We start from the raw sequence: 13055 nt of genomic DNA on the forward strand, positions 1-13055 counted from the left end.
CACTTCTCATACTATTTGTTTGGCATTTACTCTGGTTAGACTCTGATGCGGCCACACCCAAGAGCTGCTGTCACGCACGTGTTCGTGCACTGCGATGCCTGCAGCTCCTGGGGTGGTTAGGACTCACATTCACACGCATGGACAGAGGGACATGCAGTAATAAAATAGCTTTCCAAAAATAACAGCTACGAATTCATCACAGACTATGCTTTTCACTGCAGCCTTAAAAGATGGCATGTTTTCAACCCAACCTGTATAGCCAGCCAGCAGTTGGGCAGTCAGTGGGCGAGGCACACTGTGGTCCTGCCCGGAGGGTGCCCCTGGGGTCCAGCATGTGATGGATACTGGGGACTCCAGGGGGTGTGGGTGATATACCAGTCCCCAAATCTCTCTGCCTTAATTTTGGGAGCCATGATGTCACCAAGCTAGTCTTCCCTTCAGGGAGCCTGGCTCCTCCTTCAACTGAACACAAAAGGAGAGCCTCAAGACCCTTGCTGAACAATTAATCCCAGGAAGCTGGGGCTCCACGCCCCACAGCTGGATTCACTGCAAAGCGCTCGCTCTGCCCCCCACCCCACCCCCACCCCACTTCTTCCTTCCCCTGGCCGTCACCAAACCTTAACAGGTAGGACTAGATTAGGTCAATGCTCACAGCTTTCTCCTCTGAGGGCTCAGGAAAACTTGGTGTGCTCAGACCTTTTCAGCTGAGACTGGTTTTCTTTCCAGCCAGTAGAAATTTGATGCTTTTTCCTTCTTACAGTCTGTTAATACTGTTACCTCTTTTTAAAGATTCCAGTTTTGTCACTTTCTATCACAGTATTGGGGAAAAGCCAGAAAGCTGGCTGGTTGGCTTCAAAGCACAAACCAAGGCACTTTCTTCTGAGCTTTCTAGGGAGATGAGAAATTAAAACTGGACTGCTGGCTTGGGAGACCAGTTCCTCTGAAGATTGTCCATGCTTCCCCATGGGCTCCCCAGCAGCTGAGGGTTACCAGCTGTGCAGCAGCATAAGAAGCTGACCTGCTTGGCAACACCAGGTCCAGGGAGGCGGGGGCATGCGTCCAGCACTGCTGGAAGAGTGGGTGGTTGGTGTGCACGCGATCTCTTTAAGCCTCTGGAAACCTGTCACAGAGCTGTAGCAGCCTTGGCACTCAGGGTACCATCTGTTGGTCTTCCTAGGATTTGAACTGGGATGTTATTTGAGGTCGAAACCTACAAACAATACCTTGAATGTAGCAACAAAGAAGTTAAAAGCTTGATGGGAAATGACGAGGAAGCTATGACAATCCATTTCCAAATTCTGGTGCAATTCAGAGAATTTCAGCCATTGCGGTAAATTGTGGACAAGTCACAATTTTTAAACTCCAAGGATCCCACTAAAGGAGCAAGGTCCCCAGGGAAACAGGGAGGCGTGAGGCAACAGCTCAGGCTGAAGCGTCCCGAGGGCCAAGGTGCTACAAAGGCTTTGATTCCTCTCTTATACAGAGCTTCTGGAAAGCACGACCGCAGCACCGCTAGCCTCATCAGGCTGCTCTCAACCTGGACCTGCTGAAAGAGGGGTGGTTGGGGATAGGGGAGCGGTACCAGATTGGAAGTAAAGTTGAAATAAATGTTAGACACACTTTTGGTGTCTGGGCCTTCAGAGGGAGTGGGGACTGACAAAGTAGTAAGAGGCACTGATGTCCTCTATTTTCTGCAGTGTTTTTTAAATGTTTGATTTGAGACAAACCTCAAAGGAGGTTGAGGCCCCACTGCAAAGAGATCAGCCCCACTGCATAGGATTCCCCACCCTTAAGATTTACAGGTGCGGGATTTCTAGTGGGTTCCAGTTCTCCAAAGTGGAGGGGGTCTGGGAAGGGCATCTCCACTGTCTCAAGTGCCTGCCCAAACTGGCTCAGTCCCAGGGCCACCATGAAATCCCTTTGGAAAGAAACATACTTGGCATCTAGCAATCCTTTGAAACGGCCACAGTGAAAAGTTAGACTTTAACCAAAATGTAAAACCTGGAGTCTACCCACTGGTCTGTGTAGCTAACTTCATTTCATGAATGAACGACTCCAGGGAGACACTCATTTGCTCTGAGGCTGGCCCTGGCACAAGGCACCCCTGTTCTGTTCACACCTGACTGGTCCCTTGCCTCTGAATCCTGGGGCCTCCAGAACCATCCCTGAGACAGAGCTTCCACACCAACCCCCTCCAGGGTGACTACTTTAGACCACAGTAGCCAATGGCTTTAGCTTCTGGAAGGCCAAGTATGACTGATCTCCTGCCTCGGTCAGTTTCCCAGGTGATGGCACTGTTAACTGCAGAGTCCATGATGGTGTGAAACGAGAAGGGAAGCCATGGTGGTGCCAAGGATCGCCTTCTCTGTCTTGTCCTCTGGACCCCAGAGGCCTTCCTGTGCCTTGGAGATAAAGCGTCGTAAGGTCATGTCCCTGGAGGCCTAAGCAGACAGCAGTGAGCCTCCCAGGTAGAAAACACAGCAGCGTCTTGAACTCGAGACACCGAGGCAGCAACGGTGGGGGAAGCCCATGGAGTGCGATAGGCTTCCTGCGCAGCCTTCCCCACGTGCAAACACACATCACGTTTCCAAGCTGCCAAGACGTTCCTGGCAACTCTTCGGTGTGTGAACATATGCAATGGGCACAGGTACAAAGAAAACCCATGAGATGTAGACATACCATCTGCCACAGAAGGTTCTTTCTCAGGCATAGCCTCAGAAGTGAACTCACACACCTGCCAGGACAGCGGGCTCTGACCAGGAGCCCATGGGCTGTACCCTCCTGCACAGGACCCAGGCCAGGAGGGGACCATAGGAGTGATGTGACACAAATCCTTCTTGGGCTCCCCTATGTGGCCTCAGTGCTGTGCCACAAAAGCGGACAGGTAGACAGGTCTCAACAGCAAGACTCCAAACTATGCAGTACACGGTGCCAGGAGATACATACACACATGCTCAGGAGCAACCGCTTTGTGGCTGCTTCGGGTCTGTTTTATCACAAGTGTCTTAGAACAAATTAAAAAGCAGTAATGCTAAGAGTTCTCCCTACTTGGAGAAAAAAAAAAGCAGCCATAAAAAAAAAGTATAAAAAATTCACGGTTGCAAGAAACCCTCCATTTACAAACCAACAGCAACTGTGTAAGGAGTGTCAGGGAGGTCAAGGTGGGTGACCCAGGGATCTTCTTCCCTGATGGGAGGACTCACATGGGGCTGGGAGCGAGCTGTGGTGAGGTGAGCGTACCTGGGGGACCTGCACGGGGCAGGAGTGAACAGTGGTGAGGTGCATGTGTTTGAGGGGATGGCATGGGGGGCGAGAGTGAGCAGTGATGAGTGTGTATCCCAGGCCCATGTGGGGCAGATCCATGAAGACAGCCACACAAGGTGGCGTTCCTCATTCCTGAAGGAGACCCTGGCCGTGGGTTCTCACCAAACAAGCTGCCTCCCCAGACGGACCAGCTGAGCAAAACCCTGCTGTCACTGTGCCCACGAGACCCTGTGAGAGGTAGTGAAGTGGTTGCAAAGATTTGCGGTGGGTGGAGGACTGGGGTGTGACCTCGGCCAAGTCCCAGCATGTCTGCAGACCTTCCCCAGGAGGACAGTTGGACTCAATACTGCCAGAAAGGCTGGTGGGCTGGGCCCCAGAGGCCTGCTGGTTCTTCATCACTTACACAGTGCTGATGACCCCGTGGCACCATGGCCCTGCCTGTCTCCTGGGCTTTCCAGCTGTGAGAGTGGTTCTCACGAACAAGGACTAGTGACTAACTCTCGCCACTCCTACTGACCCAGAGGAACCAGCTGCAAAGCCCGCCACAGGCACTTCCGTGCCTAGTGAGGACTCAAGGACCAGACAGGGTGCTCCTCGCTTCCCCTGCTGCCTGAGGGCCCAGAAAGTTCTGTATTTGCCACCACCCAATGAGGCAGAGCTGCCTCCCCTCCATCTCACTCATTCAGGGGCCTCCTCCTGGGATGCTGGGCTGTAGGGTACTGAGTGAAGGACCCCAGCTGGGATCTGAATGAGGCAATGGATGTTCTATTGTCCCGTTTCCCACTAAACCATTCCAGTGAATGGGGTGCTTCACCCCTTGATTTGCTGCCCAAGTGTTTGGGAGGTAAACGTGCCGGCATACTCCTCCTGACTGGGCTTCACCTTTCTGCCCCTCATCCCACCGCATCGAGAGAATGCTGACTCTCTCCTGGCCTGGTTACCAGTTCCCAGGAAGCCAAGCGGCTCCCTCCCAACCCCAAGGGCCACACCTCGCCAGGCCCAGCGACCCGTTACCATCCTTTCCAATGCCTTCGGAGAGCCAGGTGCTCGCCTCTGCCCAAGTCCAACTCCCAAACTGCCTGAAGCCACCCAGGAACCAGGGCTGCCATCTTGGTTTCCCTCCTACAGATGACAACGGAAGTCTAAACAGCTCAGAGGCCTGCTTGCTCATGCCCACCCCTCCCCTCCCCTCCCCATACCCTGAGTCCCAGGTCTCGGTCACAGTGGCTGGGGCTGACCTCAGATCTTGTACAAAAAGCTGGGGACGTAGTCGAACCTGAGTGTGGGGTGGCTGGTTCCAGGAGCCTCCTGTGTGTAGTGTAGCTTCAGCAGCTCAGCCAAGTACTGGACCACCTTAGCATCTTCGTTCACCAGGCCCAGGTTCAGCTTCAGGAAGCTCGCCTGGCGGCTGGCAACCAGTTCCTCTGTCTCCTTGTCATGGGCAGGCAGGTGCAGGTGGTGGCAAAAGGTGTAGAGGAAGGCCTTGGAGCAGAGCTGGGTGAGCATGCTCTGGACGTGCAGGTAGTAGGTGCTGCCCCGCTTGATCTGAGTGCGGTGGTCCGCCAGCCGGGGCACAAGGGTGCCTCTGTAGAGGGGGCAGCGCAGGGCCCTGTTGTCCAGGTCCAGGACGCTTGTGTAGCGGCTGTAGCGGCTCAGGGCATGGAGGGTGCCGGCACTGGCAGGGGATGCCACTCTGAAACACACAGGCCAACGTCAGGAGGAAAGGCTGGGGGCGGGGCTTCCTGTCTCCGGGTAGCTCCCGCCAGCACACTCACTGGGCTCTTTCTGGAAGGCAAATTTGATCATGATGCTCTTCAAAGGGCGCCTCGCCACCCTCATGACCAAGTTCAAATGCCTTGGCGTGTCCCACAGGCCCTGTGTGACCTGCTTCCTACTGGCCTCTGAGGCCCCATGTTACCCCCATAATGACTTCCTTGCAGACATGCCAAGCTTTCAGTAGGGCCTCAAAATCACGGGCCTCTACACTCTGCCCAGAATACCCTTCCCTTCCATTTGGACTTGTTTCTATGCCAACTCAAACCTGACCTGGCTGTCCCCGATCCCCTCCCTCTGCTTCTCTGCTTTCTTGCTTGGTGACCTCAGCCAAGTTCCTTAACCCCTCTGAGCCCAACTGTAAAACAGATACCAGGTCCTGCCTCATGTGGCTACTGCAGAAACAAAATTGGTCCTGTTTAGGACAGCATCTGGCCCTCACTATCATCAGCCTGGCACCAGTCAGTGTGCTGTCTCTGGTCTCCCGTCTCTCCCACAGTACAGAGCTTCTGCAGACCGGGGACTAGCAGATTTGGCCGCCTGACCCACCGCCCACTACCGTGCCCGTACAGCCAAGGCAGACAGGGCTTGCTCAATGAGGGAAGGGGTCAGGGTGATCAGCCCTAGCAAGCAACTCTTTAAAACCCTCTGGATCAGTTTTCCCAGAGCAGCAGTCACCTTGCAGTCTGGCAAAGATCTGGCCGACCAGAGATTTCACAGATGGACACACATCCCGAATTTAGGGCTTGTGTTAGGCCTAACGTATTGTGTACAGTGGATTGACAGGCACTTGGGACCACGGTAATCTCATTATATTTTTTCCTTCCTGGCTGTTGTTATCTTCTCATACAGTTACCAGCATCTACTATATACCAGGCAGTGACCAGGGCGTGGAACAGGCAGTGAAGAACGAGCCTGGTGGGGCTGGGAAAAAAAGACATGCACACAGTACACCAAGAGAAGGGAGGCCCGGGGCCACAAAAGTCCTGCAGGAATGGCCTCAGAGCTGGGCCTTACAGCAAAGCTGGGCTGAGAACCTCGGACAGCATCCAGACCACACGAGAGCAGGGTCACAGAGACAAGAAAACAGAGAGCTACAACAGGCCAGGTGTCCTTAAAACCATGAAGAGAGCAGAGGGCTGTGGACCCCATCACATGGGCGATGAGGAGGCAGGGCTGGCAGGTGGCTCACTGGCTTCTTGGGGACACAGGCCTCCTCAGTCAGCTCCCGAGACACCCCTGCCTTCCCCAATCCCAATGCTGGGGTAGCCTCAGGACAGGTGCCAACGCTGAGGCCCAAAGAGGGGCTGTGCCTCATCTAAGGTCCCCCAGCTAGAAAGTGGCCGACCAGGGACACACCCAGGGCCTCTGACCCCCCACTAGCACTTTCTCCCATCAGACAGTTCTGTACAGGGCTTATTCCTGCAACGTGGTAAACAAATACAATTATCCTTCATTTTGATTGAAAATGATGGGAAACCAACATGATTATCTGCCCATCTCATACCCACAAGTGATGAATCCGACTCTTGAGCACCTCCAGGCAACAGAGGTTGCCTATCTTAGTGGAAAAAAAATCAAGAGCCAATGAAAGTGGCAGTTGGAGGGGGGTGAGAGTCTTTAAATTAAAAACAGTTCATTGTCTGAGCTGGTTTTAGCCGGGGTCAAAGGACCTGAGACGGTACAGACTCTCCTGGGTCACAGTTCTGGGACTCCAGATTCACCCAGCACACGGCATCAAGCCCCTCTAGAGCTGAGCTCCCCGAGGGGCAGGAAGTTCACGGCCACACAGAGGCCTTTCTCCTCCTCCTCCTCCTTATCCTCAGACGGGCCTCGGTCTGCCTCCCAGTTACAACACTGGTTCTGCCTGCTGGGGTGTCTCACCACCTATATCCACAGCTCTGAGCACTTCAAAGGGCAAGCATGGCGCGGGGATGTGACCCTTTCCTGCAGTGCCACACGGTGAGCATCCTAAGCCCTGCTCACAGGCATGTTCAACAAGCTTTGTTGAATGAATGAGAGGAGAGGAGAGAACTGGTCCAAATCCACACGACAGATAGTGGGAACATCTGGACCAGAGCTTGCAGCACCCACTGTGCGCCTCCCCGACCGCCCCGGGGCCATGACTCCACGGCTTTTCATCTCAGGATACGTTCATGTCGTATTTGCTGCTTGGGTCCCAGGAATTCTTTGGGAGAGCTGTGGCAAATCCAGTCCCCACTCTGGGAGGGGCACGCTCCTTGGGAACAAGGCCTCCAACCTCTGCCCACGGTATCTCGCACCAGAGCAGGACCCTTTGGAGGCAGACCTTGCCAGTAGCCAACATCTGTGCCCACCCAGGTTTGAGAAGGACAGCAATGAAAGACAATTCCCCACTCAGGGCCAACTGCAAAGCTCTCATCTGCCACTTCTGATGGGTCTCTCACCTTCACAGAGGACGCTTATAAGGTCTAAGGCCTCACTCAGCACCTGCTGCCTCAGCCTGCCTCCCTTGAGTCTGTGTGCATCCCTGTTAGGTTATCAGAGACGCACTCACACTGATCAGACCCAGCCCAAATGCAATGCGCCTTTCCACATCCACTCTCACGTGGCAGGTCTTAGCAGCTGCACCTGCAGATAGAAACAGCCGTGGAATCAAGCTAGCGCGGGGCCCCTAGGTGGCTCCATCAGTTAAGTGTCTGCTTTCGTCTCAGGTCATGATCCCAGGATCCTGGGATTGAGCCCCATGTCGAGCTCCCTGCCCAGCAGGAAGTCTGCTTCTCCCCCTTCCCTGCTCCCCGTGCTCCTCTCCCTCCCTCCCTCTCTCTCTCTGTCTCTCCTCAAATAAATAAATAAGTAGTCTTAATAAAAAATAAAATGTAGTTTTTAAAAAAAGGAATCAAGCTGGCAGAGCTGGGACTGGCATCAAGGACCCCCACGAAGACCATGCTTGCCCGTCACGGGGATGAACACTGGTAGGGCTGGCCCCAGATTCAGACCACCTTCCACCTCCTCTTCTGCCTCAGGGACGCCAACTACCCACTTTTGCAGCCCCACACTTCATGAGCTGATCACAGCAGGCTTCCCAAGGCAGCCCAGCCTGGGCCTCGGAATCCTCCACACAGCACTCCAGCCAGGTACCCCACGGAGTCGAGCTGGCCTGAGAGATGACCACCTTCTACCATCCCGGCACATTCTAAGAAGGGAATTTCAGGGAAAGCTTCTGGAAAGGGCTATGCCGTCCTGAGTCTGGCGCTGGATAAGCCAGCTGACAACAGACAGATGTGCGATTTAGATTCTCCCTCTCTGGGGGAGAAAAAGGGAAAGGTCAAGGATTGGGGTGAGGGAGTTACCTGGAGGAGAGCTATGTGTGTGCCAGGGACACCGACCCCTTATTCCACCAACATCAGCGCCAAAAGCTATCCCTGAAAAGCCCTTGCCTTCCTGGAACAGATGCGTTAAACCCAAGCAAAGAGCCGGCATCAGCAGAGGCTTGGGACCCTGGGAGGAAGGCCAAAGTCTGCAAGGACACCAGATGCTGTCTGTCACTTCCAAGCCTGCGTCTGCACCCAGAAGCAAGGACTCCACACGGTGGTTTCCTGTGTGGCCTGAGGAAGGGGCTTGTCCGGGTGACTCGGCCATGTCACACCAAGTCCCCATGTCATCACTCTTCCCCTGGCAAGCTCACCCTCCTGGTGACTCAAGCCAAACACCCCAAGCCTTCCCCAGGCGCCCCACTCCCTCACTTTCCACATATCACTCAATCGCCCCCTTTGTTTTCTCAGCATGCACGATGCACCTGCTGTTGGAACCCTCCTACAGCAAGGCTCTGGTCCCCCATCTCCCCTCCTGAACTGTGGATTCTTCCAGGGTGGTGGGTTTGCTCATGTACCCCCAGATGGTACCCCAGCACCCGCCAACACCGCCAGTAAGCCAAGGCCTGATGTGGAAGTGACGCTTGCTTATGTGCCACCACCACGACCCTGAAGAAAGCCTAAGGCAGCAAGACTTAGAGAGGGAGCCATGGGACAGACTCTGCAAAGGTGCAGACACAAGGTGACTTGGGACAGGGGGACCTCACTATAGCAGATGCAAAAGGAAAGTCGGAAAACAGAAACAGTTGCTGATGGCAGTGGGACAGAAATCCTTTTTCTCTCCCCCTGTAGCCCGGGAAGCTGTGTCAGCAAGTGCAAAGCAGGGTGCAGAGAAGGGGATGGGGAAACTGAACAGGGGTGTACCCTGAGGGAAAGAGGCCCTTGGGCTAGACCACCGGTCAAGCTGTATCTGAAAAAACAAAATGAGTCTCCGAAAACACAAGTAACACAAATGGGAAGATAAAGTAGAAAGCATTCAAAGAGAGAAAGAATTGACTCTTGCATTTCCTTATTAAAACAGACTTCTAAGGGGGGGGGGGAAAAAAAGGACAGCCTTCTAAGGAAAATAGGACAGTGGAGTAAAAGCCACGGGAGCCCTCAGATGTTCCCGTCACCAAAGACAGCTGCCACCTTCTAGGACTACCAACAGCCCTTTCTCAGAAGATCTCTCCTCTGCCATTTACACCATAGTATAAATTTGAGAATCAGAGAGAACCTGAGATCTAGAAGTTCCCCAAACTTTCCTGTATGCCAAACAGACTCCAGGTCTTACCCCAGACCAACTGAACCAGAATCTCTGGGGGATGGAACCCGGAAATCCATGATCTAAAAAATTCTCCTGAATAATTCTGACAGGGCAGATCACAGACCAGGGTTGGCAACCACTCTGGATAGGAACTGCAACCCTTCACTAGCAGGATGAGGAAACAGGCGGCCAGAGAAAGGAAATGATCTGCAAAAAGTTACAGAGTGGGCTGGTGTTGGGGGTCCTGTCTGGAAGCCAGGTCCCAATTCTGAGCCCACCACACAAACCTGGTTCACCACCCCCAAAAGAATATACACATGAAGCCTCATCTCTAACTGGACAGGGCCCTTCCCCACCATAGGTGACCAGTTACCTCTGCAGGCCGATAAGCTTCCACTTCTGAAAATCCGTAATATGCAAAGGAGAGGAGATCCAGTGCTTCACAGGTTTGGCATGACGGCTGTGGTTAGGGACAAAGATTGACAGTGCCGTCACCAGCTTCCTCACTATGGCCTCGTCCTCCCCCAGGACCACAAGTGTCCTCCCGCTGAGGAGGGAGTAGATGGCCGGGTGGGCAAAGGGGTATTGACGGATGAATTTTAAGGCGTTCTGGCCAGCCCTCTTTTTATGCCTCTCAGAAGAGGGGCCAGGGGGATAAGCAGAGGAGGAAGTCCTGTCTGAGCTGGTGGAGGCTATACTGCTCAGATTGCTGGTAGTGTCAGAGTTGTCCAGGCTGCTCTTGCTGACATCCCGGCTAGCCAGCAGGCGGTCTGGATCCAGCTCATAAGCAGGAAAGCCCTCAGAACTGTTGTCTTGGGAAGGGTTGGCATTTTCCACCGCAAAGTCTACGTGGAATCCCTGATCCTTCTGCCTGTAGCGCTGTGGGGGGATGCTCACAACTCCATCCTGATCCGAGGGGCTGTGGGCTGGGGTGGAAAGGGGCACCCGCAGACTCTCACTCTCCTTCCCAATGCAGCAGGACGAGTCTGCTTGTGACGAGGTGTTTTCTAAACTGCCCTCCTCTGCCTCACCCAGCTCTGGTGGACTGACACTTGCCTGGAAGTGGATGGCTCCCTCACTATCATCTGCATACGATTCTTCTTCGTTAATGGCACTTGGGTAGCTGGCCTTAAAATCGTCAGGGATGAGGGCTTCAGAGGGGCAGGTGCTGAGGACCTCAATACTGTCCTCGCTGATGGTCCTGTGGCTGACCACCTTGCTCCGGACCACCTGGGGGCTCAATGGCACGGTGAGGCTGGCCTGGCTGTCAGATTTAGCTAGCACAGAGGTGGACTTCTCCGTGCCCAGAACCTCGATGCTTTCGCCACTGCTGATGCTCCCTTTCATGTCCATATCTAGATAGTCCAAGCTTTCCTGGGGATCAAAACTGCTCATTTCTGTCACCTCTGCTTCCCTGTACTCATCTCCAAGTTCCTGCTCCATCTTTATCGGCACAGACTCCACACTGGACTTGTAAGAACCAACGCTAATTAACACTTGAGGGATCGGACATTCTTCCAGAGACCTGGAAGGCGGCCTGCCTGGACTGGGTTTAGGAGGTGTGCTCTCTTGTTTCTCTACCACCCTGTCGTCAACCTCCACAAAATCTTCGAAGAGGAAGTTGGTTATGTGCTGTTGTTTTAGAAGTGCTCTGTCAATCTGGCTGGTCAGGAGGTAGCACAGGTCTCCTCTGAACATGTGCTCTATGTGGCTGAGCTGGGCCAGGGTCTGGGTAAAATATTCAGTGTCACAGAGCTCTTCCAAGGTCTTCAACTTTTTGTCAAAACACTTGGTGGACTTTGCTTTGATGAGTTTAGGGGTATAAGCAGGTCTGCAGGTGTAAAGGTCTGTGTCAGCAGACTCATCAGTGTTAGAGGTAGTGGCTGGCTGGCTGGCCTGATCCTGGGTGTGCTCCATCTCCCCAGAACACAGAGCAGACCCCTTCAACTTCCGATGAGGGTACGAGCGGATCTGCTTCAGCAGGTCCTGATGTTCAATGATGGACTTCTCTACACTAGCCAGTTCGTTGGCTTTCTCAATTGCCTGAGATGAGTAAAAGCCTTTGTCGTTGGCCTTCTTCTGGATCTCCGTTTCTGTGTGCAGCACTGTTCTGGTGTAATCCAAGTCTTTCAGTTTTTTCTCAAGTTCTCCCGCAAATGCCTTCCTGTTGCCTGTCTTCAAGCACTCAGAAGCTTTGGAAAATTCAGCTGAGAGCTCCTGAAACTGCTGCATGATCTTGTGTTGGTCTGCTGAGATATAAGCCATGCAAAAGGGCCTCACAAAGCCCCGGGCCTCCAGGTCATACAGGGTAAGGTGGTGCACATATGCAAACGCTCCCTCCTTGGAATCTCCCAGCACCACCTTGGAGTCCTCCACAAAGTTCAGCTTGGGATAGGCAGAACCAGGGGGGTGGCCCACAAAGGAGGCCTGGTAATCCACAGACATGATCCGCAGGGAGAAGTAATTGAGATCAAAAGTACCAAAAACTTTGGTGTCATTGGGGATGGTCAGCAAGGGCTGGGGTCCCACCTGCTCAGAGAACTCGGAAATAAGGATGAAGTCCCTAGAGAACTTGGCCCCGGACAGTTTGGACCATGGGTTGGCTCCCTGGCTGGCGAAAGGGAAGAGCGGCACCGAGTACTCCTCGGGCAAGGCGGGCTCATTGTAAGGCTCCTCCTCGTACCCCTCCTCTTTGGTGAAGGCCACCACGTCAGGGGCGCTGATCATATTTCCAGATATACGGAGACAACATTGAGAGGAAGTGAGAAAGAAGGCGGGGGTAATCAACGCAGGGAAGCCAAGCCTCTGGAAGAGGAAGCAAAGTCCCTGCCGTCTTCTTGGCGCCCCCGGGGGTACTAGGCTGCCTCTCACACACTGGTAGACTCGAACTCCCACAGTCCCCTCAGAGGCCCGTGGACTTCGCAGGTCCAGAAGACCGGGTAGGCCGGTTGTCCTCCTCTTCCTCCTCCTTCTCCGGCGAGAGCGTCCGGCGCAGGACACCTGCAGCGAGGTCACCGGCACTCCCCCTAACCCACCGCGACAGCAACAGCCCGGCCCGGGACCGGTGTCTGACGCGGGGCTACGGGCCGCCGCAGGGGCCAGTCAAGCGTTGCCGGCCCGAGGGCAGAAACCGTCGCGGCTCCTCGGACGCCACAACCCAGAACCAGCTAACGCGGCGCCGCCATCTTGGTATCACATGACTCGCGGTGTCAGCGCCGCGTGACCCGGAAGCGTCCGCGTAGACTTCTGAGCGGGACAGCTGGAGTGAGCGAGCGACAAGTGTGGGCAGAACCCTCCAGCGGCCTCTCCCAAGGACCAACCGACTTACCAACCCCTGTGTGGAAAGAAAGGAAGTGGGGCGGAGGAGCGGAAACGTGCGAGGGGTCCGGGGCCGCGGGGCCGTCTGGGAGTTGTAGTTC

The 13055-nt window shown here is 54.3% G+C and overlaps 1 protein-coding gene across 2 annotated transcripts; it reads right to left on the reverse strand.

Moving 5' to 3' along the window:
* Nucleotides 1–3417: 3417 nt before the first annotated feature.
* On the reverse strand, nucleotides 3418–12980 carry SMCR8 (SMCR8-C9orf72 complex subunit). Of its 2 annotated transcripts, none has more exons than XM_025428167.3 (2): nucleotides 10010–12980; nucleotides 3418–4957 (listed from the first exon to the last, which is right to left on the reverse strand). In XM_025428167.3, the coding sequence occupies exons 1-2, from the start codon at nucleotides 12361–12363 to the stop codon at nucleotides 4504–4506; spliced, it is 2808 nt and encodes a 935-aa protein (XP_025283952.1). In that variant the 5' UTR covers nucleotides 12364–12980; the 3' UTR covers nucleotides 3418–4503. The 2 variants fall into 2 exon arrangements, with proteins under 2 accessions (XP_025283952.1, XP_025283953.1); XM_025428168.3 differs by having other exon boundaries at nucleotides 4783–5049.
* Nucleotides 12981–13055: the final 75 nt, after the last annotated feature.

This window comes from Canis lupus, chromosome 5 (assembly GCF_003254725.2).
Source record: "Canis lupus dingo isolate Sandy chromosome 5, ASM325472v2, whole genome shotgun sequence".
Classification (NCBI taxonomy): Eukaryota; Metazoa; Chordata; class Mammalia; order Carnivora; family Canidae; genus Canis; species Canis lupus.

What these genes read in the sequence shown, in the direction of transcription:
- SMCR8 (XM_025428167.3), bottom strand. Translation starts at nt 12,363, where the DNA reads ATGATCAGCGCCCCTGACGTGGTGGCCTTCACCAAAGAGGAGGGGTAC. An exon ending in AAGCTTATCGGCCTGCAGAG is followed by an intron (nt 4,958 to 10,009) that starts GTAACTGGTCAC and finishes TGTGTGTTTCAG; the next exon opens with AGTGGCATCCCCTGCCAGTG.